Source organism: Pelobates fuscus, chromosome 3 (assembly GCF_036172605.1).
Source record: "Pelobates fuscus isolate aPelFus1 chromosome 3, aPelFus1.pri, whole genome shotgun sequence".
Lineage (NCBI taxonomy): Eukaryota > Metazoa > Chordata > Amphibia > Anura > Pelobatidae > Pelobates > Pelobates fuscus.
This window is the reverse complement of record NC_086319.1, coordinates 254,396,186-254,418,835: the sequence shown is the minus strand read 5'-3', so window position 1 is coordinate 254,418,835 and position 22,650 is coordinate 254,396,186. Positions and strand designations below refer to the sequence as shown.

The 22,650-nt window shown below is 42.1% G+C and overlaps 1 protein-coding gene across 1 annotated transcript; it reads left to right on the top strand.

Moving 5' to 3' along the window:
- The first annotated feature begins 959 nt into the window (after nt 1–959).
- Nucleotides 960–3,020, top strand: LOC134602894 (myelin expression factor 2-like). The gene has a single exon (XM_063448346.1). It carries the CDS (start codon nt 975–977, stop codon nt 2,823–2,825), a length of 1,851 nt encoding a protein of 616 aa, XP_063304416.1. The 5' UTR covers nt 960–974; the 3' UTR covers nt 2,826–3,020.
- Nucleotides 3,021–22,650: the final 19,630 nt, after the last annotated feature.

Here is a 22,650-nt window from a genome sequence, read left to right as displayed (position 1 = left end):
ATGCCTCCAAAAGAAACACTTAGTTAAAAAACAGGACCACTACATATTGTCTGTTACTCATACCAAAACAAGCCAAACAGGTCCACCAGTGGAAATTAACTTTTATCCCACATCGACCAAATGGTGTCCCGTCCGAGTATTGGATAAACTAGTAGGATCCCAATTTAATTCCAACCCTGATTGCCCACTTCTAGCTATTCTAGGGAAGCCCCTAACCACTAAAAACTTTATGCTTTACATACGCACGTTATTACTCCGGTTGGGACAAAATCCACATTCATTTTCGGGCCATTCATTTCGCATTGGAGCAGCCACAGCTGCCTCAGGTAATCATGTACCAACACACATAATTAAAAATATGGGGAGGTGGAAATCGTCTGCATACAACAGATACATCCCCAATCCGGAAAAAGAGATAAGAATGGCTTTCTGTGAAATGGCTAAATGATGTATTGCTTAATAAACGCATTTGACTTAATCGCTTCTTATTTTTGCCCTCTTTTACAGGCCTAACCTCACGTCAGTTTCGGCACACCTCAACTGACTTGCTCTTAAGGAACTACTTATTTTAACTTTGCTTTCCTTACGTCCTCGGAATGTGCCGTACACAAATAGAAGGCTTGGCCTGTAATTGTGGGAGGCACTTAAGTTCCCTATATAAACCGAATGAGCCCCTGCTTACCTGTCTTCGACGTTCTCGGAAGTGCCCCTCCCACCGCACCCTCAATTTTATCATTTTACCTAGGTGGGCCCTCTTTTACAGGCCTAACCTCACGTCAGTTTCGGCACACCTCAACTGACTTGCTCTTAAGGAACTACTTATTTTAACTTTGCTTTCCTTACGTCCTCGGAATGTGCCGTACACAAATACATATTATATATATGTAACGTCATACATAATGTATTTTAATATTAATATTAGTATATATATTAGTATTAAAATACACTTAGAATGAGAGATCGGAGCTCTGAACATGGCTGACATGGACCAGCAGGATTCCCAGGACGCACTGCACACCAGCAGCGACAACAACAGCGTTAACAACAGCGTCAACGAGGACCAGGGCGATGAGAGCGCGGGAGAGGAGGCCCCCACCAACGGCGTCAAGAAAGATGAAGATTCTCCAAAAGAAGAAAAACCCTCATTGAAGGAAAAATCTACCGGAAACAGAAAGGGTAGTAGATTCCACCCATATGGCAAAGACAGACCGTCTGGCTCTGGAGACAAAAAGGGTCAAAGTCGTAATAGAGTATTCATCAGTAATATCCCTTATGACATGAAGTGGCAAGCCATCAAAGATCTTATGAGGGAAAAAGTTGGTGAGGTTACATACGTGGAGCTCTTTAAGGATGCTGAAGGAAAATCAAGGGGCTGTGGTGTTGTGGAGTTCAAGGATATGGAATTTGTTACAAAAGCTCTAGAAGTAATGAGTAAACATGATCTTAATGGAAGACCCCTTAACATTAAAGCGGATGCAGACGGAGAGCATGCACGAAGAGCTTTGCAACGTGGAGGTGGGCCCTTCCCTAGTGGTCATAATTCTGAAATGGGTCCTGGAATCATGAATCTCCCACCTTCAATACTCAATAATCCTAACATACCCCCAGAAATTATCACTGCCTTAAGAGCAGGAAGACTGGGTACAACTGTGTTTGTTGCTAATCTTGACTTTAAAGTTGGTTGGAAGAAATTGAAAGAGGTATTCAGCATTGCAGGAGCTGTAAAGCGAGCAGATATCAAGGAGGATAAAGATGGCAAAAGCCGTGGAATGGGAACAGTTACCTTTGAACAGTCACTTGAAGCAGTACAAGCGATTTCTATGTTCAATGGACAGTTTTTGTTTGACAGACCTATGCACGTGAAAATGGATGATAAATCAATCCCTCACGATGACTTTCATGCAATGGAAAATAAAGCACCTCAGCTACCTCGTGGTCTTGGTGGTATTGGCATGGGTCTAGGACCAGGTGGACAACCAATCAACACAAATCAGATTGGCATGGGTAACATGGGTCCTGGAGGTATGGCTATGGATGGTCCAGGCTTTGGTGGAATGAATAGAATGGGAGCAAGTGGATTTGGTGGAATGGAAGGAATTAATAACATGGCAGGATTTAGTGGCATGAGCAGAATGGCAGGAATGGGTGGTGTGGATGACTTCAGAGGCAGTTTAGGCTCTGGCATGAGTGGAAGCATGGCAAGCAGCATGGCGGGCATGGGAAGCATGGCAAGCGGCATGGGAGACATGTACCGAGGAGGAATGGGAGGCAGCATGGACAGAGATTTTGGTCGCAGTGATATAGGCTTGAGTCGTGGATTTGGGGATTCGTTTGGAGGAATGAGTGGTGCAATGGTAGGCAGTTTTGGAGGAATGAGTTCTTCTGCAATGGGTCCCCTAGGCTCTGGAATGAGCAGTGGCATGGGTGCAGTAAATAGTATGGGTATGGGTCTTGGCATGGACAGAATGAACACAAACTTTGACCGAATTGGAGGTGGATTGGACAGGAATATGGACATGGACAGAGGATTTGGAGGATTTGGCTCTTCTCAGTTAGGAAGTGGTTTAAGAGATCGGGGAAACAAAGGATGTCAAATATTTGTGCGAAATCTACCATTTGACTTGACTTGGCAAAAATTGAAAGAGAAATTTAATCAGTGCGGTCGCGTAGTTTTCGCAGAGATAAAAATGGAAAATGGAAAATCTAAAGGCTGTGGAACTGTACGATTTGACTCTCCAGAAACTGCAGAAAAGGCATGCAGATTAATGAATGGCAGCAAAATAAATGGCAGAGAAATTGATGTCCGCTTAGATCGTAACGCATAATTTCTTGTTTTTGTCCAATGACATTCCCATATTTGTTTAGTCTTTTTGGTAAAGAAATTTTTAGTAACCGTGAGTTAGAGCGGTAAAGGCTGGTTTTAGTCTTTAAGCCTTTACCTAGTGTGGTGTTAAACATGTAATTTTGTTATGGCTGCTTTTCCTTTCTCTTTATTTTTTTTTTTTTTTAAACACCATGTCTTAGTCATTCAGTTTAAATGAATGGACATACTGTTTTTAATAAAGCCATTTCACACAGCTAAAAAAAAAAAAAAATACACTTAGAATGACGTTACATATATATAATATGTATATATATTATATATATAATAGATATATACATATATATTATATATATACGTATAATTACAATAATAAATACATAAAATAATTAAATAAATAAATAAAATATTGAAACAAAATGTAAAATAAATTATATATTCATATGTAATTTCATTCTAACTGTATTTTGTTATTAATATATATATATTGTAAACAGAATACACTTAGAATGACATTCTATATATATCTATCTATATATAAAATACAAATAACCGCAAATATATATATATAGAGATAAATACATATAATTACATAAAAGATTACATTAGTATACACGTAGAATTTATATACCTATAAATGCATATATATTAAAATTCTACGCGTATATTTAAGTAATTTTTTAACATAATTATGTCATTTGATTAATTAAAATTTGATTGACATGCCTGACAACACAGGGAGAAAGTGCAGAGAATTATATTCGCAAGCACTATATTTGACCCTGTAACTCTCCAAGACATCATAAAACCTGTACATGGGGGGTACTGTTTTACTCGGGAGACTTCGCTGAACTGAAATATTAGTGTTTAAAACTGGTAAATTGTATTACAACGATGATATTTTAAGTAAAAGTGAAGTTTTTTGCATTTTTTACAAACAAACGGCACTTTTATGGACTATATTATTGTTGTAATATGTTTTACTGTTTTAAAACACTAATATTTGTGTTTAGTGAAATCTCCCGAGAATAACAGTACCCCCCATGTACAGGTTTTATGGTGTTTTGGAAAGTTAGAGAGTCACATATAAGGCTTGCATTTCATTTTTTTGACATTGAAATTTGCCAGATTAGTTATGTTGCCTTTGAGACCGTATGGTAGCCCAGGAATAAGAATTACCCCCATGATGGCATACCATTTGCAAAAGTAGACAACCCAAGGTATTGCAAATGGGGTATGTCCAGTCATTTTTAGTAGCCACTTAGTCACAAACACTGGCCAAATATTAGTTTTTTGCTTTTTTCACACAAAAACAAATATGAACGCTAACTTTGGCCAGTGTTTGTGACTAAGTGGCTACTAAAAAAGACTAAACATACCCCACGTTCAATACCTTGGGTTGTCTACTTTTTCAAATGGTATGCCATTATGGGGGTAATTCTCATTCCTGGGCTACCACACCGTCTCAAAGGTAACATTACTAATCTGGCAAATTTCAATTTGAAAATGGAACATTCTATATTTGACCCTGTAACTTTCCAAAACACCATAAAACCTGTTAATGGGGGGTACTGTTGTACTCGTGAGACATCGCTGATTACAAATATGTGCATTTTGTTGCAGTAAAACCTAACAGTATTATGACATTTACAGCTAAAATGTGAGGCGGAACTACAAATAAAAAAAAAAAAAAAAATGCTCACAGTTTTTTTTTTATTTTATTTATAATAAATAGTTTCATATATAAATATTTTATATGAAATGAAAGCCCTGTTTCTCCTGAACAAAATGATATATAATAAGTGTGGGTGCATTTAAAATGAAAGAGGTGAATTACGGTTGAACAGACATATAGCGCAAATTCCAGTTTTTGTTTACGTTTTGTTTTGATCAGAACGTGTACTATTGACTCCGTCCTGAAGGGGTTAAATGGGCATTGTCCCAAACCAGTCTGAATATGTCCCCAGACGATTCTTCAAGGGCCATACACACCGGGGCCCATAGTCCAGAGGCTGCAGGCGAGCAACCAGGCTTCTCCAGTGTCCAGTGGTGAGGTTAGTTTCGCCACAATTATTATTATTATGATTTAATTATTTATATAGCAGCAGCAAATTCCGTAGCAGTGTACAATGGGTGGACTAATAGAAACTTAATTGTAACAAAGACAAATAGACGCACGGGAACAGAGGGGTTGAGGGCCCTGCTCAATAAACTTACATGCTAGAGGGAGTGGGGTATAGTGACACAGGTTATAAGTAGGGGTAATGAAAAAGGTTGCTAGAAAAGCATTCACTGAAAACGTAGGTTATTTTTGACAGCTAAGGGGGGGAGTCATGGGGGGGAAGGGGTGAATGAAAACCTGCTAAAAATTTAAATGATATGCTCTCCTGAAGAAGTGTGTTTTCAAATATTTTTTGAAGGAGTGGAGACTGGGTGAAAGTCTAAGTAGCAACACTTGAGTGAGGAAAGACCAGAAGTTTTGTTTTGGACAGGTTTAGTTTAAGGAAGTGAGCAGCCATCCAGTTGGAAATCGCAGAGAGGCAGTCAGAGACACGAGTCAAGATAGGCGGAGAGAGATCAGAAGAGGGCAGGTAGATTTGTGTGCCATCTGCATATAAATGATAATCGTAGCCAAAGGAGCTGATGAGTTTACCAAGGGAGGCAATGTAGACTGAGAACAATAGGGGACCAAGGACAGAACCTTGGGGAACGCCAACAGAGAGGGGTTGGGGAGAAGAGGCAAATCCAGAGAAAGAAACACTAAAAATCTCGTAGACTGAGATTACAGAGAATGAGAAGAAGCTGTTGATGATCAACAGTGTCAAAGGCAGCCGAAAGATCAAGGAGATATTTATTTCACATGCACTAATTTTGTGCATGTGCTTTGATCACTTATGAAGTTTACTTTTAGTTTCCCTAACTATTTTGAATGCAATACCAGGCCATATGTTTCCTCTGTCTATTAACAATGACATTTCTTTAGCCTTCTGAGATACGAATGGAGAATTGGAAAGTCTTTGTGGTCTCTCCATTCAGCCAGTAGGGGTACAGGAGATTTTAGGGGAAAGGTTTAGAAAACACATCCTGTATATGGGTTCTCCTCACCCATCTTGTGCATCTACAAAGTATCATCAGGATAAAGAGTTTGTCCTTTGCGTCCAGATGTTGTGCCCCAGCTGTGAGCATGATTGCCCTCACTTCATAGGTGTGAGCTGAAGCACATTTCAACAGGTATTTGCATGAATTACATTGTTTCTAAGGAAACTCAGTCTGTGGTTGATTGCAACTAAATCTAATTGTGTAGTTCATGCAATTCAAAACAAACAAATGCTATACATAGTAAATCAAAATGACAATCAAACCTAAATGACGATGTATATTTACACAATTCTTCTGGCTATTATGGTGGTTTTCGGATAATTTATTGTTAAAAGCAATAATTTTTTTTTCCAAGAACATTCTGTCTACTTAAATGTTTTTGTTATACACTGCTCAAAAAAAATAAATGGAACACTTAAACAACACAATGTAACTCCAAGTCAATCACACTTCTGTGAAATCAAACTGTCAACTTAGGAAGCAACACTGAGTGACAATCAATTTCACATGCTGTTGTCCAAATGGGAAAGACAACAGGTGGAAATTATAGGCAATTAGCAAGACACCCCCAATAAAGGAGTGGTGACCACAGACCACTTCTCAGTTCCTATGCTTCCTGCTGATGTTTTGGTCACTTTTGAATGCTGGCGGTGCTTTCACTCTAGTGGTAGCATGAGACGGAGTCTACAACCCACACAAGTGGCTCAGGTAGTGCAGCTCATCCAGGATGGCACATCAATGCGAGCTGTGGCAAGAAGGTTTGCTGTGTCTGCTCAAACAGTCAGAAACAGACTCCATGAGGGTGGTATGAGGGCCCGATGTCCACAGGTGGGGGTTGTGCTTACAGCCCAACACCATGCAGGACGTTTGGCATTTTCCAGAGAACACCAAGATTGGCAAATTCGCCACTGGCGCCCTGTGCTCTTCACAGATGAAAGCAGGTTCACACTGAGCACATGTGACAGACTTGACAAAGTCTGGAGACACCGTGGAGAACGTTCTGCTGCCTGCAACATCCTCCAGCATGACCGGTTTGGCAGTGGGTCAGTAATGGCGTGGGGTGGCATTTCTTTGGGGGGCCGCACAGCCCTCCATGTGCTCGCCAGAGGTAGCCTGACTGCCATTAGGTACCAAGATGAGATCCTCAGACCCCTTGTGAGACCATATGCTGGTGCGGTTGGCCCTGGGTTCCTCCTAATGCAAGACAATGCTAGACCTCATGTGGCTGGAGTGTGTCAGCAGTTCCTGCAAGACGAAGACATTGATGCTATGGACTGGCCCGCCCATTCCCCAGACCTGAATCCAATTGAGCACATATGAGACATCATGTCTCGCTACATCCACCAACGTCACGTTGTACCACAGACTGTCCAGGAGTTGGCAGATGCTTTAGTCCAGGTCTGGGAGGAGATCCCTCAGGAGACCATCCGTAACCTCATCAGGAGCATGCACAGGCGTTGTAGGGAGGTCATACAGACACGTGGAGGCCACACACACTACTGAGCCTCTTTTTGACTTGTTTTAAGGACATCAAAGTTGGATAAGCCTGTAGTGTGTTTTTCCACTTTAATTTTGAGTGTGACTCCAAATCCAGACCTCCATGGGTTGAAAAATGTGATTTACATTTTTTTTTTATTTTTTGTGTGATTTTGTTGTCAGCACATTCAACTATGTAAAGAACAAAGTATTTCAGAAGAATATTTAATTCATTCAGATCTAGGATGTGTTATTTTTGTGTTCCCTTTATTTTTTTGAGCAGTGTATATTGAAATGAATTAAATATTATTATATACTTTTAGCTATATGTTAATTTTATAACATGACAGGAGGCTTCGTATTTGCTTAAGTCTCTCTTTACTAGAACTCCACAGCAGCACAGAAAAACAACCATAAAAACAACTATAAAACTCCCCTCCCCATGCATCATTTCCTCTTTCTTTGCTGCTCCGCATCAGTACAGGTCAGAGTACCACTGCCTCCTGCTTATAGTGGGTGGCTTTGGGTTTTGTTATGTTTTATTGGGATTTATTTTTGGTATCTTAATATATATTTACTTATTTTGTCATCTGTACTTAGATACTTATTTTATATCTTATACTTTCTCCTTCTGTATGTTTACAGGATATATTTTGGGTTTAACTATATATCTCTGTTATATATCTACCTCTGCTTATGTGGTTAGGTGTATGGTATTTAGATGTATATCTTGCTGTTATTGGGATTCCCCCCTTCTCTACCCCACTCTCCTTGTCCCGCTATTACCCGCGGGCTGCTTGCTCTTTCAGGGTTTCAGGTGACTAGCCTCGGGCTGTCTCCTGATTCCCTCGACCCCCTTTCTGACTCTCCGGCACCCGAGGTACTCGCGGTCAGACGCGAGTAACCGGCGGCCGCTCCACTCATCCACGTGGCCGCCCGCTCGCCACGTGGCCGCCCGCCGCACTCCATTTCTTCTGAGAGCCGCGGGCAGCCGACCAGGTGGAGGAGAGTGTGCCTACTTGCGACCCCTCCTCCGTCCGCGGTGGTCGGATCACGGCTACTTGTTACCCGGCTGGGACCTCCGGAGGAATACTTCAGTTTTGCCATTACCTGTGATGGCTGTAAGCTTACTTACAGTGTTGTCTCACAGTTTCTGTGAGTCTTAGGCCTTTTTGCATGCCGTTTTTTCTAAATCTTTATACAGTTTTATGCAATACATGTGTCAGATTGCTGTGTGTGCTAATAGTGTTTATCAAGAGTTAGGTTTGCTGACTTAGATTGATGTGAGTTTTAGTGACAATACTTATGTCAGATTGCTGTGTGTGCTAACAGTGTTTATCAGGAGTTAGGTTTGCTGACTCAGATTGATGTGAGTTTTAGTGGCAATACATTGTCAGATTGCTGTGTGTGCTAATAGTGTTATCAAGAGCTAGTTTTGCTGACTTAGATTGATGTGAGTTTTATTGGCAATACCTATGTCAGATTGCGGCGTGTGCTAATAGTGTTATCAAGAGTTAGTTTTGCTGACTTAGATTGATGTGAGTTTTATTGGCAATACCTATGTCAGATTGCGGCGTGTGCTAATAGTGTTTATCAAGAGTTTGGTTTGCTGACTCAGACTGCTGTGAGTTTTTGCTGTCTTTGCTGACAGTGTATATCATAGATTAAGTTTTACTGACAGTGTATATCACAGAAGCTGTGCACTTTTCTGGCAGTGTATATCACGGATTGCTGTGAGCTTTGCTGACAGTGTACATCACAGAATGCCGTGGGTTTTGCTGACAGTGTTTACCACAGATTTCTGAGAGTTTGCGGACAGTATATATATCACAGATTCTGTGAGTTTCTACCGCCAAGGTATATCACGGCCGAGTTACAGGTATGTACGTACTCAGTTATACAGACTCCGTACAGGGTGTATACAGTGCCAGTATATATATATTTTTTTCTGGTCCAGCCATGAGGTCTCAGTTGAGACTACTCTGATAGGAATTCTCTGTTCATGGCATATAGAAGATACAAGACCTGGCTCTGATTCATTGGTATGGGAGACCAGTCTACACTGATACTATGAATTTTATCAGGTTCTTAGGGGATTTCATCGAGTTGACTATCGTTTAGTCCTACTCCTGGAAGTGTCAATGGTTACATTACCCTTCAGCCGGTATAGTGATGGTATCCTATGATAACGATAAGAAATCTCAAACAGATCCGTGTGAGCATGTGCATACCAATGCACAGTCTAAGGAGAGTACCGCTCAGTGTATCTTATATTCTTGGAAATGATAAGCACTGGCACAACTTCCGCTTATACACAATACAGCTGGACTACCACTAATTGACTGCTGGGCATTTAGGGACTGCCTGTCCCGGTTTGAGTTATTCACACGACATTACGCTGTATAAATGGGTTGGTGCCTAGGGGTCCTATCTCACAGGATGCTCTGAGGATCTACTAGGTTTAGGGACCTCTTCACGAACTCAGAGGTCCCCATTACTCATTCTATACCCATTGAACCGCACTGCAGACTTAGATGGCACTATATAAATAACATAATCATCACAATATGGTAATAATGCACAGCCCAAGATTGGCCTGCTATGTTTGTGCCCCATTGATTGGCCTGCTATGTCTGTGCCCATAAGAATGGCCTGCTATGTCTGTGCCCATAAGAATGGCCTGCTATGTCTGTGCCCATAAGAATGGCCTGCTATGTCTGTGCCCATAAGAATGGCCTGCTATGTCTGTGCCTATAAGAATGGCCTGCTATGTCTGTGCCCATAAGAAGGGCCTGCTATGTCTGTGCCCATAAGAAGGGCCTGCTATGTCTGTGCCCATAAGAATGGCCTGCTATGTCTGTGCCCATAAGAACGGCCTGCTGTGTCTGTGCACATAAGAATGGCCTGCTATGTCTGTGCCCATAAGAACGGCCTGCTATGTCTGCGCCCATATGAACGGCCGGCTATGTCTGTGCCCATGAGAATGGCCGGCTATGTCTGTGCCATGAGAACGGCCGGCTATGTCTGTGCCCATAAGAACAGCCTACTATGTCTGCGCCCATTAAAAAAAGCCTGCTATGTCGGTGCCTCCTTGAATGGCCTGCTATGTCTGTGACTATTTGCTTGGCTAACCTTTCTGTGTCCATTCGTTTGGCCTGCTGGGCCTGTGCCCTACTGGCGGGCCTACACTATTGGTACCGAACCTCTTTTGGCCGCAGGCCTGGGGTAATATCACTGAGGAAATCCCAAGCCCAACGGTGCCATGGAGATAGGCAGGTGTCCAGTCAAACACCATTGCCGTAGTGTTCAAGAGGACACCAGTATAAGGCCATCTAAATATGGTGGGAAGGGTGAAGGCCCTAAACCTCATGCCTGAAGGGCAAAGTTTCTTATGAAGACCCCGGACACATCCACGGTTTACTCCAAACCGGCGACGGCACATCTCCAAGAAGAACTTCGCACAGGCAAGGACCGGTACTCAGACTCCTACAGGAGAAAGCAGTGTTTTTTCCTTGTCTTTACCGGCTTCTCCGTATCTGCCTCCCGGACTCCTTATAGGTTCAGTAGTTTTTTCCTGCGTTGGGTTAGCTCCTGACCCTGTCCAGTGGGACTTACTTTTCTTACCTTCCGGCCTGCTGTTTGCCTTCTATCCGGATAGCATTGGTGTATTTTCTCTTATCTACATTTATTGTTGATTTTTTGTTTTTTCATGACTTCCTTTTTCCTTTCGCTCGGGTCGTCGTGAGGCCTGGCTTGACCTCTTCCAACCTCTCGGGCACTCGTGGATTGCGGAGAACGTCTCCAGCTTTCCTCAGGCTACCAACGGTCTACCTGGACCCCGCGCGCGCGCACGGGATCCGGTTAGTCGGTTGATAGTCTTTTCCACCGTTGTTTCCAAAGATTGGCCTCAACCTTATGCTGACATTAATAATTGGTGTGCCCTACAGTTTGGCCACAATGAATCTCTAGGGACTCTAGTTTGCACCATGGGAGGGTGCGGCCCTCCATCACCTCGATCCGAGTATATTTATTTTCAGGAACAGAGGACAAACCCTCTCATACGGAACCGGATACTGATTCGTTATTAGAGGGCGCAGCCCCTCACTCGGCCTCAACCAGATTCTGGGCTGGATACAGAGGACAGGTTGGGAGGACCCATTATCATAGAGAAAACCGGCCATGGATGTAGACTCTGCTGTTGGTTACTAACGGGCGTGGCCCGCTCAGGCTAGCAGCCGGACGCTCTCGCGGTATGCGATCACAGTAGTAGAGAGCGCGGCTCTCTCATACACTCGATGCTCTACAGTACCGGCCATCTGTTCATCACACAGGCTTGTACCTGTGCATGACATTGATGACTACATAGAGGGGCGTCCCTCCTGCGTTCAATTAGAACTGACATCCACGCTACTGACTTCATTCTAGAGGACTGCCTGGTCATGCAAGAATTGCATATTTAGACTAGATCCCTCTATTCTGTCTCCTGTAATGGATCTACTGGATCCGGACCGCTGTAGATCACGCAAGAAATACTCAGAGGTATAACGGGGGGAGTCTCCCACTTATCTCCTGGAGATGGTACGGCTAACGGATGGCCCTCCGGTATTATGAGAGTGCAGGTTTTTGGCATATTCTGCGCCATTTGATACAGAGATTGCTTTCTGTTTGGATATCCAGACCATTACGAACAAACTGCGCAGACAGTTTCTCCCATGTCAAGGAGATACGGAGACCTTCATGGAGCAAACGGGCACTGCCTTGCAACAAGATTATGGAAGGCCTATTACCCGGTCTGAAGGTAAAACCGTGCATATGGATCACATGGTAAGACCGGAAACCCGGGTTGTCTTGACTTCCCCGGTCATTATGATCTTGGGATAGATGGCAGGACTGCCCCGTCTCCTTGGAGCGCGTACCTGATGAACATGGTTCGGAGATAGAGGACCCTCCATCTATGCTCTATTTTATCCCTGTAACGAGAATATACCCCTACACGCAGGATCCAGCTAAACAGAAGGCAGAACAGAGGAGAGATACGTCTACCGGACCTTAGAATGGCCGGACTCGACGTATATAGGAGAAGTACAGAGTCAGGAACAATCCGAGGTCAAGGGCACAAAGAGACAGCGTAAACGAGGACAAGCCGGGGTCTGGTACACAGGAAACAGCAAGCCGGCAAACAGAACAGACAAGGATAAAGCGAAAACGAAGTCAGAATACAAAGCCAAGGTCAAGTACGGAGGAACACAACTGAACACACCAAGTGCTAAAGGGAACTGTAGCAGAAACCACGATAGGGCAAGGAACTAAGGGAAAAGGGTAAGTATAAATAGGTTCAAAACTAATGTGATTGGCTCCTGTCACTTCCACACCCCCAAAAGGTAAGTGTATGGGGTGTGTGGGATGACAGGGGCCAATGGGAGCCTTTTGGCAATTTAGGCTCCCACTGTCTCTTTAAGAGCGCGCCCGAGACTCGCCGGCGCGCTCTTAGATTCAGGCGGGACATGTGACCGCGCGCGGCTCGTGCAGCCGCAGGACCGCGCGCGGCTTGAAGAGAGGACCGCGGCCGGCCCCTGGGAAAGGTGAGTAACGCTACAATCCCTCACTGGAGCCGTTTTGTTGGATTCGCGCTAACCTATTTTTCAACTACCGTCGAGGAGACCTCCGAGACTTTATGGAGGTACCTGGTGTGCCCCGACTCCTACACAGACATCTTTCACTCTTGGACGAGGGCATTTCTGGATGGAAATCTGCGTTCCGTTTGTTTTTCCCATTCCTTTGAAGATTTCTGGGATTCACTATTCCCGGAGTAGTCGCCAACCGTTTCCACCACACCAGTTCAGTTCGGATCTCTGAATGGACGTCCTTTGGAGTCTTTTCTCTACTGCGTCCGAGGATTACACAGTCCATTTGGAATATTGGTATCACTTGGAATACGGCTGGTCTGGCCACACTCTTGCCTGCATTATGAATTTATCCTCGTATGAGGCATCTCACCGGGTAGGACAGGAAGGAACGGAAGATCCTCCTCAGTTTTCTATTGCGATTTTGGTGGCGGACTTAGGCGCATTCCTTGAGATTGGAGATCTACCTGCAAGGCTGCATCGCCGAATGACCCTGGCACGTTCGGAGGAGCCGCCTTACAGATCATGAGTTGAGACATGCTGGCAGTTTCTTCTCACGACCCTAAGTCTTTGATCCGTCTGCTGTCATTTATTGTACTTGGAACGTCCAATTAGGTCTACTCTGATATTTCCTGGAATAGATACCAGCGACACAAACAGCGTTGGATTGGTGAACTGAGCGTTGAAACAGCAAATACGAAGCCTCCTGTCATGTTAGAAAATTGTAGATTATGCTAGCTTTAGTGTACCTATAATCTTAATTTTATTAATGACAGGAGGCGAGTATTTCCCACCCATTCTTGTCCCTCCCTTGTTTAAGGTTATAGTTTAGATTATCAGGTACATATGCAACTCTGTTTGTTGTCTCTGCTACCTGTCGCTTGTTCCTTATGTCTGTGTTTCTTCATAAGTAGGGTTGGGATGTCTACATATTAAGGTTAATTTTGGTTGCTACGTTGGGTACCTACATGTTTATTCAGAGTACATTTCATTGGATAATCAACCTGTTCGATTCTGTTTTTCTCTCGTTTCAGTTTACAGTCCATCAACACTATCTAGTTTGACGGTTACTCTCGAATGGTGGACATCGTTATATTCATCATATCTAGGACTTCGTTTCTTCCCCATGATGTTCTCTGCCTTTTATTCTGTTTTGTCGCAGCTTGAAAGAGGAAATGATGCATGGGGAGGGGAGTTTTATAGTACATAACTTTTTTCTGATTGGTTGTTTTTCTGTGCTGCTGTGGAGTTCTAGTAAAGAGAGACTTAAGCAAATACTTGCCTCCTGTAATTAATAAAATTTAGATTATAGGTACACTAAAGCTAGCATAATCTACAATTATATTTTTATATTTAATTTTAGACAAGTCAAGTACACTGGGTGCATCAATTAAGTAACACATGTCTCTTATTTATGGGGTCCATTTATGTCCTTTATACTGTAGGTTTATTAGATCTAGACTCTTATTGCCTTCTATTTATGTGTTTGGAAGTTGATTTGTCATACACATTGTAAAGAACTGTGGAATATGTTGGTCATTTCTTATAATTCATTATACTAATAATAGTAAAAGCTATTATTATTATTACCTATTGTTCCTGTGTCACTGTGTAATTGTCTAATTTATTGTAAAATGTCCAACCTTTCATAATATTGTAAAGCGCTGCAGAATTAGTTGTCGCTTTATAAATACCAGTTATAAAAATAATAATAATAATAATAATAATAATAATAATAATTAATTGTTCACTTGTATAGAGAGATGCTAAAACTCTGTCTCCTCCAATAAATAGAGAGATAGACAAGAACGCAAATTTATATTTCTGTAGAGATACATAAAATATAATTTTTGAAACTAGAGCTATTTAGAAATGAGGTTTAAAGGTTCCTGCTGAAACCTTGTTCACTTTTCAGTAATAGTAAAATTATATTGAGCTATAGCGAGAGGGAACAATAAAAATGGATTTTCCTGATAGAAACATGAGTTCACAAAAAAGGAGGACAGGAAGGAAGAAGAGAAAATGATGGAGAAAGCGTAGCAAAGATGAGAAACGAGAAAAAGAGGGAGAGGGAGTTTGGGAGAGAGGAGTTTTTGTCCTCTTGTTTTATTGTTTCATTTATTAGATGGATAACATAGTTGCTTCTTCTGTCTACATTGATTAATGGGGTGATGTGGCACAGGACTGATCCCAATTTGCCTCTGCTGCAGACACACCAAAGCTCCGTCCTTATCCTCCCTCCTTTCTTACACCTCTGTCCTATTACTCAGCACCTTTTATAGACTTTGGGATCAGAATGGAGGAGCAAAGCAAGGACAGACACATTTGTTTAGTGCTGGACAGGAAAGCAATTAGCCCTCTGATACCATAAGGATCCTAATTTCAAAGTTACATGAATCAATATGGGATCATTTCATAGTGTTTAGTTTTGCAAGATTTATTTGGCAAACTGTTTTAAACAACGCTAATCATTGTTTATTTTATGATCTATCATGAGTTAAATATATATGCACCACTCGTAAAGGAATGGCTTGTATATATATTTCGATTCTAGAACAAAAGTGCATATCTAAACCTTAAAATTACAATGCCAGAAGAGAGTGGCCACTCCTTTTGATTTAATAAGAGGAGAAACACATTGAAAATATCTGCTTTCACTTTTAGGAGTCTATCCTCTAAAAGTAAGTGACTTTGTAACTGATTTGCCCAATTACAGGTAAAATAGCTTCCTTTGGGAAAAAAATTTCCACAGCCGCTCCTTACTGAACTCGAGCCACTTTTAAATTCAGCTCATGCAACTGACTTATAGTCCTATGATTAATAGTGATGTGGCGAATAGTTCCTGGCGAACATAGTGTGTTCGCGTTCGCCAGGCGGGCGAACACATGCGCGGTTCGATCCGCCCCCTATTCGTCATCATTGAGTAAACTTTGACCCTGTGCCTCACGGTCAGCAGACACATTCCAGCAAATTAGCAGCAGACCCTCCCTTCCAGACCCTCCCACCTCCTGTACAGCATCCATTTTAGATTCATTCTGAAGCTGCATTCTTAGATAGAGGAGGGAAAGTGTAGCTGCTGCTCATTTGATAGGGAAATGGATAGCTAGGCTAGGGTATTCAGTGTCCACTACAGTCCTGAAGGACTCATCTGATCTCTGCTGTAAGGACAGCACCCCAAAAAGCCCTCATCAGAACATCAGTCTGCTTTTTTTTTTTTTTTTTTCTGTGTAATGTAATTGCAGTTGCCTGCCTGCCAGCTTCTGTGTCAGGCTCACAGTGGATACTGTGCCCACTTGCCCAGTGCCACCACTCATATCTGGTGTCACAATAGCTTGCATTTAAAAAGAAAAAAAGTTTTTCAATGTAAGCTAATAGCAGTCAGTGTCCTTCAAGCGGGTGTCAGGCCTTCAGCGTGTACTCTGTCAACCTCTGCCAGTCCACTTTGCCACTCATATCTGGTGTCACAATAGCGTGCCTTTAAAAAGAAAAAAAGTTTTTCACTGTAAGCTAATAGCAGTCAGTGTCCTTCAAGCGGGTGTCAGGCCTTCAGCGTGTACTCTGCCAACTTCTGCCAGTCCACTTTGCCACTCATATCTGGTGTCACAATAGCGTGCCTTTAAAAAGAAAAAAAGTTTTTCACTGTAAGCTAATAGTAGTCAGTGTCCTTCAAGCGGGTGTCAGGCCTTCAGCGTGTACTCTGCCAACCTCTGCCAGTCTACTTTGCCACTCATATCTGGTGTCACAATAGCGTGCATTTAAAACCCAAAAACTTTTTTCACTGTTATAGATTGAATAGCAGTTCGTTGTCTTCAAGCGGGTGTGTCAGACCTACAGCGTGTACTCTGCCAACCTCTGCAAGTGCACATTGCCACTCATATCTGATGTCACTGTAGCGTGCATTTAAAACCAAAAAACTTTTTTCACTGTTATAGATTGAATAGCAGTTACTTGTCTTCAAGCGGGTGTCAGGCCTACAGCGTGTACTCTGCCAACCTCTGCCAGTGCACATCGCCACTCATATCTGGTCTCACAGTAGCTTGCACGCATAGTACCACTAATCAAAAAAAAAATGACAGGCAGAGGCAGCCGTCGTGGTCGTGGTGCTGTGATTCCCTTTTGCCCTAGAATAATGCCCAATTTTCAGAGGCCACGTACCCTGAACTTGAAAAGTTCTGAGGACATAGTTGACTGGCTAACACAGGACACCCAATCTTCTACAGCTTCCGCTCGGAACCTTGGCGCACCATCCTCCTCCAGCTTAGCTTCGGGCACCTCTCAAGATACCACTCACCCGCCTGCCGCCACCACCAACACTAGCACCACAGCCGCTTCACTTTATCTGTCAGAGGAGTTATTTACACATCCGTTTGAAGAAATGAGTGATGCGCAACCATTATTGCCAGAGGATATAGATAACAGGGATATGTCTCAGTCAGGCAGCATTACACACATGGACGTACGGTGTGTTGGTGATAATGTTGTACCCACTGCTGCTTCCTTTTCTGGGTGCCCGCTCGGCAAGAAGAAGAACAGGCCGAAAGTTCAGATGGGGAGACAGAGAGGAGGAGGAGACAAGTTGGAAGCAGGGGGAGGTCACATTAGATTGCACGCGCAGTGCCCAAAATTTGAAGTAGGAGGACCGACCAAGTATCTTTTTCCATCTCCCGGTTTCTAAAATCTATGCCATATACACGTCCCCTGATAGGGCGCCAGCTCGTTATTCTCTTGGACGCCAGCTCGTTATTCTCTTTTTCACTTCACTAGGGACACTTTACTGCACTATGGGCACTTAGACCCACTCTTTGTCTCTTTGTGTTATTCCTAGCCAGCATCTGTGATGGGAAATCAGGCAGTCATCTAAACGTTTAGATTGAGCTTTAGCTTAGAACACCCTTGAAGGTGTTTAAGGAGATTAGGACTATTTTAGAGGATTCTTCTTAGACCTCTCTGAGTCTTTATAGCCCTTCTACCTATCGAGCATTTCTGGAAACTAGCTAAGAGAAAGGGTGTCTGTGTGTCTGTGATACATTTAACTTTATATCACCTTATTGAAACTTTATCACTCCGGTCTCCATACTCTCTGCCTATACCCATCTATTTAGAGGGAATTTCCTTGCCCCAGGCAATATTATATAATAGGTAATAGTATTACCATTATTACACAATTAGCCACTATAGGGGAATGAGTATAGTATCCCTTTGTTATTTATAAATGATACAATAAAGACTTTTGTCCATTACTCAATTTACTTTAACAAAGGGTACTAACCACGGTATTAGGAAGCATTACTCTGCTTTCCCTTTCTCCCTCTATTATACACCTATGCTCACTAGGATTTGTAGGTGTCACTTTATTATAGTTGTCTAACCTTTTCCTATGCCAGTTTTAGATCTCCTTCTTGGGAGATTTTTTCTTTTTTCAGTTTATTAGCATACTTTCAGGGACCCTTGGTGTTGTACGTGGCTGGGTGGAGGAAGAGACCTTCAATGACATCAGTGAGGACAAGGAACGGACATGGCTAGCTTGGTATCCAACCTTGTGCAAATGGGGAGTTTGCAGTTGTGCAAATGGACTGTTTGCGGTTGTTTGCGGTACGTTAGACGGGGAGTTTGGTCTGTCACTGAGAAGCGGGCGTAACTCTTACACTACCTGATCGATACAACATCATACAGTAGGTCCCCCCCTCGTTATTTTTATGGCCCCCACCCACCGCTCACGAGTGGGGGCGGGCGGGAGGACAGTAGGTTCCCCCATTGTGATTTATGGCCCCCACCCACCACGCAGGGGTGGGGGCCGGGGGGGAGGACAATAGCCCCCCCCCCCCCTTATCCTTATTTACTGAATATTCCCCTGTATAACAATGTTTGGCATTTAGTGAATATTCCCTATTCTGCTCTGTGTCAGTGTGTATCAGGGTCTCTGAGGACAGGTGTCAATCCATATCTGCCAAGTGACCCTATGTAGGGGGAACAGTCCCTATTCTGCTCTATGTCAGTGTGTATCAGGGTCTCTGAGGACAGGTGTCAATCCATATGTCAAGGTGTCAACATGTCATCTGTCAGGTGTCAATCCATATCCATTGTGATTTAGGAATGTTAGGTGATTTATGCCATTTATGGATTAAAACCAGACTCGGCATCAACTGTGTAATTTTCCATGGGAGTTTTGCCATGGATCCCCCTCCGGCATGCCACAGTCCAGGTGTTAGTCCCCTTGAAACAACTTTTCGATCACTATTGTGGCCAGAAAGAGTCCCTGTGGGTTTTAAAATTCGCCTGCCCATTGAAGTCTATGGCCGTTCGCGAACCGAAAATTTTGTGTTCGCGACATCACTAATGATAAACCTACAAAAATAACAATTTGCCATTGAATGCATATATAGCATTAGTTGCAAATCAATCTATAGCACAAGTCGAGCAAAATAAAAATGAAGTGATACTCTATGGAAGCTGGAGTGTGGCCTTCCATTTAACTTATTGTTAGTGGGGTGCAAGTCATCTTTTGCATTAATTGACCTCGTTCTCATATGAAAATGTACTAGTAAAAAACACATTCTGATATCAAGCATTGACTGTTGTAGGTGAACTGTAATTACTGCTTCAGTTGAACAGTGCATGAATGTCTTAGAGTGATTTTTACCTCTAAAATCTACCCTACAAAATTATGATTACCGTATATACTCATGTATAAACCCCTAATTTTACCCCTAAAAAACTGGGAAAACTTATTGACTTGAGTATAAGACTAGGGTGGGAAATGCAGCAGCTACTGGTAAATTTCTAAATAAAATTATATCCCAAAAAAATTTAATTCATTGAATATTTATTTACAGTGTGTGTATCTTATGAATGCAGTGTGTGTGTGTGTATATAATGCAGTGTGTTTGTATGAATGCGGTGTGTGTATGAGTGCAGTGTGTGTGTATGAATGCAGTGTGTGTGTGTGTGTGTATGAATGTGGTGTGTGTGTATAAATGCAGTGTCTGTGTATGAATGCAGTGTGTGTGTGTATGAATGTAGTGTGTGTGTGTGTATGAATGCAGTGTGTGTGTGTGATGCAAAGTGTGTTTGTGTGTGTGATGCAGAGCTTTGGTGGGGGGTGTCACTACTCTGAACAAAGTCTAGTTATGTGTTTAGTCTTAGTATTGGATTTGACATTAAAATACAATTGGCAATGCAGCTTAAAGGTGATTTTTATTTGAAATGTTCATTATTTCATATAACATTGTGAGTCTCAGAAGATTTAAACAACATGATTACGGTATTCAGCAATCCGACAGGATTTATACGAAGTACAATTCTTGGGGTCTTTCAAACTTTTAGCTGTGGTCTCTCCGGCAGAGCAAAGGTTATAAGCTAATCAAATGGCACAAGGAATGAAAGACCTTTTGGAATCTAACACATTCAGGTGCCGTTGAAGGAAATGTCTCTCTGAGATCAAGATCATTCAAGAGCTGGTGTGATTTGTTGATAAGTTTGACAGACTCTTGAAAGGTTATTTCCAACTTTTCATTTTCTGTCAAATGCAAGAAATATGCGTGTGCATTGCGATTGACAGCTAAGCTGTCACACACATTTATACATGAGTGTTAAAGCTAAATGCCCCAACTTCTGTTCCTCTGCAACCTAATTATTGATGTTTTTTTCTAGAAAATATTCTTTGTTATGAGGTTCCCATATATATCTATAAATAAATATATACACATATGGTTTATATTACTTGGAAGAAATATATAGTAATCTTTCACTTTTTGTTAAAAATTATACAATCATAATCAATATTGAATACTGCACCCCACCCCCTGAAAAAATAAAATAAAATAAAGTGTAAATCTTATATAATGCAAAGGATATAAACCTAATGCATGTAATTAGAACAGAACAGCAATTTATGTATGGATACCTGCTAAGGCTTCATTTATGGTTATTCATTTATGCGTTCATTCTTTTGCAGAAATATGGAGAGAATTGACAGTATTTGAGTCTATATCATATCCCTTGTATTGCAAAATATGTAACTGTTGGGCATATGTATAGTAAGAGGGGGGAAATATTTTGTATGATGGATATTGCTAGTGCAAGTACTTCCCTTTAATCAGATTCTCGTACAAATCAAACATTTGGCAAAAAGGTCACTGGGAGAAAGAAAATTTAGTCTTAGGCAAAGGAAAGGCTGGGAGACCCTGTCAGGGTCTGTTCTGATCCAAGGGGTCTCCATTGAGCATCTGCCACCCCAGAATCACGGTGTTCTCAATGCGTTTAAAGTGCTATATGCAGCACACACTTTGATCCCTGCCTACAGCTCTTCAGTCAGCCCAGACAAAGGGGAACCCCAGACATTGGTTGAATCTTTTAAATTCATGCTAACAACACATTATAGTAATTATCATTTGGATGCTTTTTTAATGGCTGCTGTAGCGCTCTCTTGAGTGATGCATACAGCACAACTGTTAGTCTGGGGTCTCTGAAAACAGCCCTAGCTGACAGAGGGGAGCACCAGGTATCTATTAATTTTGGTCAGCACAGACAGGGGGGAGCCCCATGTTTTGCTTGAATTGGTTAAATTCTTACTCACACTACATTGCAGTCCATGGGGATTTAAATTCTAATTGAAAGGGCTGTTTACAGCACTCACTTTGAGCAATACATACAAGTCATTTGCCATTCTTGGGCAACTAAAAGTAACCCCAGTTGACAGAGAGGATCCCCAGGTATTGTTTGATATCTGGTGTGAGCAGCGATTTGCTCACACCAAACATTAGGACGTGTCAATATGTCCTAACGGCGTTAAAGCCCAGTATAGTTTGGTCGTAATGACATGTCCTAAAGTCGTAATTTGGTTAATTATATCTGTACACTGCCTTATTTTTGCCTAGGAATATCTCTGTGTACATGTCTGCATATGACTGCATATCTCTTTCATTTCTGCCTCTTTTACAAATCTATGGTTGTCTGTCTTCATCTCGCTTGCATCCCAATTCTTAGAAGGGATGGATAGACAATAAGAAAAGCAAGTAAAAAAAGAGTTCTACTTTGGAGTAAATAAATCACCAATACAATAGCAGCTGTGAAGGTGAAACTAATTGGGTCATTTGCCAATTACCAATACGTTTCAGCAATAGATGAAATAAAAGAAGTCTGGCTATTAACATTGTGATGTATGGTTTTCAAAGCAATTTGAAGAAATTAACAGAGTTACAAAGAAGCCAAGAGTTACAGAGCTCAAATGGCAGGGGCATCTGTCAAATTAAAGAGAAAAATAATTCAATGGGCCAAGGAGGTAATTTTCAAATATAATGACCACACGATACAAGGCCACACAATACATCAGACAAAGTCCGAGTCAGAAACACTATAGAGTCAGGAACACAAACATGTATTCCTAAACCTATAGTGTTAAAAACACAATCTAGCCCCACCTGGCTCCCCTTTGCCACCCTAAACATAGTAAAATCTTACCTTTATTCCAATTTGCTGCTGGCTCTGCCCCTGATCTACAAAAGATAGAAGAGAGAGACAGCGCTAATTAACCTGCAGGCAGCAACCCTAAAAAAGGGTTCTTTGTCCTTTTAAAACAAGACAAATAAAAACAAAGATAAAAAAGGGCTGCACCACAATAAAATAGTGAAT